General features: G+C 45.5%; 1 protein-coding gene across 1 annotated transcript; it reads right to left on the bottom strand.

Annotated features, from left to right (window-relative positions):
* Window positions 1-469: 469 nt before the first annotated feature.
* Window positions 470-2451, bottom strand: fjx1 (four-jointed box kinase 1). The gene is given in 2 exon segments (XM_054620610.1): window positions 470-2126; window positions 2128-2451. Coding segments are annotated over 2 exon segments (1281 nt in total). The 5' UTR covers window positions 2443-2451; the 3' UTR covers window positions 470-1160.
* Window positions 2452-5322: the final 2871 nt, after the last annotated feature.

The following is a 5322-nucleotide window of genomic DNA, read 5'->3' as shown; positions in this document are numbered from 1 at the left end:
ACTTTTTAGCTGAACAGATTGAACCAATAAACCATCCAGCCTTGGCTGTATGCTCGCCGTTTAATATTTCTAGACTGACAAGTATTCTGCAATCTGTCTTCTAGATATGAAAAGCACTGAATTTTGATATAGTTAGGGAACAGTAAAACCCTTTTTCAAAGGACGTCAAATGATGGTCAGTTACCTCCTTCACTTTATCATTCTAGGTGAGATTATACAGGGGATTAGAGATTCTGTTGTAGCGTGCCAGAATGGCTGACAGAATGGCTCCTGGGAACAGTGTGCCAGTACAAGATATTTCCACAGCACAATGAGAGCACTGTAATGGGCAAGTACAGAGGCAAGATGAATATTATATAAATCAGAGGCAGGAGGTAGTCTACTGTACAGAACGCAGACTAGATAAATATGCACGCTAATAAGGCAGTTAAGTGCAAACTGCATAAGAAAACACATAGTTTGACAGCAGTTAAATTAAATTACAGTGTATTTATCAAAAAGGACAAGAGATTTTGGAATGTTACAATGCATGTTAAATTAGCGGAGCATCAAATTTCCCAAAAACAAAACAGTTCGGCAGACAATATTTACAACGTGTACAATGGGTATGGTACACCTGTGACTTTAAGGCTGAATATGCAATTCAAACACAATTACAGGAGTGCAGGTGCTGCTATGACAGTGTACTGTGCAAACGATTTTCTATAAAAAAAGTGAGCCAGATGTCAACAGAAATACAGAATTAAGGAGTCAACTTATGTTAAGGCTTAGGAGTTTTATCATTAGGATTGCTGAACACAAGGCAAGAATCCAAATACACATGGAAGGGCTTCGTTATGATACCCTATAGTCACAAATATATAGCCTACTACTCTTTATATTTAATCCTATTGAAGGATGAGCATTAGTGGGGTGAAGTAAGACAGTTGAGAGAGACTGGCCTTAATAATTCCTCTCTGTGAGGCATACAGTGGATATCTCAGCAGGGAGCTTATAAACATGTGTCAACTGTACTTATTTATAAAGTAGGCATCGCATTCTATTTCACAAGAGGTAGTTCAGCTGGGGATTCAAGACAAGTTTTGTGTAATGCGCATCAGTTTAGCACAGGTGTGCCAATCGCGTTTGCAGAGCTCAGTTGGACAGTGCCAACTGGATGTTCACAGCTGGCCGTACTTTCCTTTGCAATGCAAAATGTGTTTGTATAATCTGTCTATCCTGTCCTGGAGAACACCGGCGTGCTCGTCTGAGAGAAACCCCAGCTCCGGGGACAAAGGCTCGCTGTCTCTGTAGAGCTCCTGCAGCCGGCTCCTGGCGTCTCTGCGCCGGTGCAGCTCCGCCACGCTTTGCACGGTCCTTTTTCTGAACACGCACACGGAGCTCAGTACCGTGTTGTGATACTTCTCCCACATGTTCAACACCCGAAAGCCGTGCACGAGTCCGGCCTCGTTGTCTATGAACACGAGGTCGCCACGGGGCGTTTTCAGGAGGTTGTTGGTGTCCCTCTCCATTACGCGCGAGTCCCACTGCAGGCTGAACAGATTGCTGACCAGCCTGTCGAAATTTGCGGTCAGGTAGTCGAATAAAATCAGGTCGGTCCACTGCATCAGCTCCAGCAGCTCCACCGTCGTCTTGTTCCCGAGCTCCCCGAGCACGGGGTGCAGCCCGCCGCTCTCCTGCCTGAGCGGCGCCGGAGTGACCACCCCGGTCAGGTTGGAGACCCACTCGGTGAGAGAAACCACGGCTCGGTCGCTCCACTGTAATCCGCCTATCCGCGTCCTCACAGCCGCCCACTGCTCACCGTCGCTGTTCAGCTGGGACAGTATCAGAGGAGGCAGGTTTGTGATGCCCAGCAAACTGGCGAGATAATAGGTCAAAGTTTCTCCCTGCACCTGATCCGCGTTTATCCCGTAACGCACACACGCTTTGGTCCCGTCTGCAAAAGTGGCGAGCTGGTTAGATATCCTGCCGCAGCCGGGCTCCAGCTTCACTATCCGGTATTGCCTCGCTCTCTCTCGCCAAGATCGAGCATATTCCTCCGAGAAGCCGACGGGGAGGAGATCCTCCAGCCATTCGCTCCAAAATATCCCATCCTCCACCGGGGAGCCCAACTTGACCATGCCCCCCCCGCAGCGCTGACCTCTTGTTGTCCCCATTCACATGGTGATCTGGGTTTCCCGTGGAGGCAGTTTGATCAGTGAGGTTGGGAGCCTCAAGTCTGGCCCCCAAGTGCGGTGGTCTCTGTGCCGCCGGGACAGCGAGCAATGCCCGAAAAGTTTTGGCGGAGGGGTCCGCCGCCGCCGCCGCCGGGAGGCCGTGGTGAGAAGAGGACCCACGTTTGTGTCGCTCCAGACGGCTCTCCAGTGAGCTCCAGACGTAGAAAACACCCGCAAGGGCGCACAGGAATAGAAGGGCGAGCAAGTTTGCAGAAAAAGCCCTCATGGTGAGGACCACTCTACAGAGCTCCTGCAGGTTTAGATAAGACAGCAAAGGAAGGACTTTTCTTCAATCCACCGGCTGTTGGCCGTGCGTCCCCGTCCCCCGTCCCCCGTCCCCCCCTCCTGTCCCGTACCACAACCCCAAAAGCCCCGTTTGAGATCACCGGAAGAAGAGACTCTCCGAAACAATGTGAGACTCATCTGCCGTCCTGTTCGGATGCCTTGTCACATTCCTCCTCTGCGGTAAACATGGCATTTTTGGATCAGCACCGCCGCGGAGAGCCTCTTTATTAAACCTTCTCCGTTCTAACCCCCCCCCGCCGTGCTGCTCTGTCCGTCTCATCCTCTTCTCTCCCTCCACCGTGCGCCGGGGTGAGTTTGATTTGTGGGTAGTGTCGGCTCGCAGAGAGGCACTGGGCGGTGAGACACGTGACTTCAGTCCCGAGGTGGTGGGCGGATCTTGGGGAAGGGGGGGGGGCTTCAGAGAGGAACGGAGCAAGTGCACCGCGTTGTGTTGTGTGTGTGTGTGTGTGTGTGTGTGTGTGTGTGTGTGTGTGTGTGTGTGTGTGTGTGTGTGATGTGTGTGATGTGTGATGTGTGAGAGGATTGTTTGGTATTGGCAAAGGCAGCCATTATGATAATTGTTACCTTGGGCAGAAATACTTTGGAAATAATGTCACCGTTTTAAACAAATTAGATTTAGTGCCTGTGTGCCAAGTGCAATCTCCATGTCAATGGGGCAAATGCAGGCAGGAACGGATGCCTGATCCCAGTTTGCCCCAGTTTGTGCAAACGATTCGCCCACCTTTCTCGTTTTGAATTGATGGTCCTTGTGGAAGTCATCGCCGAGCACTGAAAGCACTTAGTATTAACACATTTTCTTTTTGGTTTGGCTCTGTGCTCTTAATACATTGGATATGGAAATGACAAATATAACCATTTGAGGCTGTTTGAAAGTGTTCACATCCATATTAAGAGAACTATGTTGGACATGTTTTTTTTTTTTTCACATCTCCAGTTTTAGGACAATCATCCAAAACATACAGACAAGGAAACCATTTATGCCTTAATAATGGCGCAGACTAGCCAAGTTAGTCAGCTGACATCTATGCAACTGATCAGATGATTCACTGCTGATATAACAAGACTGAAGGCACAAAACTCCGGAGACAAGCAAGAGGGAAAGATAGCTGTTGTAAAGGCCTGCCAAAGGATGATTTGGAGACCTCTAATTGAATGGAAATCAATGCAACCAAATGTTGAATGTGATTACTTTATCTCTTTTAGCAATAACACCGTCAAATGTAATTGTCAGCCCTTTCATTTCACTGTCATTGGGTTTTGTGCTTGAGACTAAACACTAAAATGTGTGACTGTACTGAGACTTACAGACAGCTCTGTATAGTGTAACAGCTTCAGACCTTACAGCTATCTGGCTGTTCCTCCCATTCCACCCATTTTTCTTTTTGAGGCTGTGAGAATATTTTTTAGACATTTTACATAATCTACAACATGATACTTTTTGTACTTGTATTATCTCCAATTATATTCAAAGTTAGCTTATACATGGAAACAAAAGCATAACACAAGGTACACTACCAAGTTTTTTACAGAGCATCTTCAGCACCAAATGGAGTTTGATCTTCCATGATGTACTTGATACAAATACCTTGTGTTTAATAGTTCACGCTCCTGTTTTGTTTTCAATAAAACATCAATTTCTGCTGCTTGGTATTAGATAATTTCCTTACTAAAAGAAGGTCAACTCCTGCTTGTTTCATCCTTGTCAAAGGCTTTTTTGTGTAATAGAATATAACACGCATACACACAAGCTCCTCTATACATTTCTCCCTCATTAACTTCTTCCTCATTAGCACCCCCACCACCCCTCCACCCCTCTTTACCATTCTTCTCATGTTTGAACTCTGTAACTTGAACCTTAGTTTGCTAATCAAATTAATTGGGTCATTTTGTTAGCAACATGCTGGCATGCTAAATTGCCTGAGTCGAAAAGACTAGAATACTCAATTACACCCGATAAATTAGATGTCTGCTAATATATGCTTTAAACGCCTGGAGCTTCATGAAGCTCGGTTATCTTCATGCGGATATTAATAGCCTGAAGGGAAACATACCCAACTACATAGAACATTTATCTTTTAATAAAGCGGAGCGACAGGTGAAATGATTCTGATGCAGTCACATTGCCCATGTGCTTTGCAAAGATGGATGGGTTTTTTTGTTTTGTTTTGCCATTAGCTGAATAATTTGCTCAATTCCCAGCCTGTATTTGATTGACAGCAGTAGCAGTGCAGAAGGAACAAAAAAGTCCCCGGGTTGCACATGAGTAGAGAAGCATTTTCAAGTTCTAGAATCTCAAGAAATGGTTTCTGTAGTGACGCATGGTTGTGCATTTTTCTCTATGGTAAACAAAAGAGTGGGTCCTTGTGGAGGTGGGGGTTTTCCATCTGGTTTTAAGAGCTGTTAAAAACAAATTAGCCTTAGCAAATTGCACACTGTGTCCCAGAAATGCAGTTAAGGATAATAAACAAGCCCGCTAAATAGACCACATACAAGTATAGATGGATATAAGTGTGTTTTTCGTTTGAATATATGTGTACTGTACATCAGTGTGGCATGTTATCTCTTGGCTTTTTCTGTAGCTTTTTCTGTATGCTCATAAATTAAACTCCTTAGGAATATAACGACCCCAAAAAATATTCCTAACGTTTTTGGAACGTTTCACTCCTATCGTTTTTGGAACGTTATATTCCGAACGTTTCTGGAACATTATATTTCTAATGTTATCGGAACGTTATATTCCTAACGTTTTTGGAACATCATATTCCTAACGTTCTTGCAACGTTATATTCCGAATGTCTTC

Source organism: Anoplopoma fimbria, chromosome 19 (genome assembly GCF_027596085.1).
Source record: "Anoplopoma fimbria isolate UVic2021 breed Golden Eagle Sablefish chromosome 19, Afim_UVic_2022, whole genome shotgun sequence".
Lineage (NCBI taxonomy): Eukaryota > Metazoa > Chordata > Actinopteri > Perciformes > Anoplopomatidae > Anoplopoma > Anoplopoma fimbria.
The sequence above is the reverse complement of the archived record's forward strand: the minus strand, read 5'-3'. Positions and strand labels throughout refer to the sequence as shown.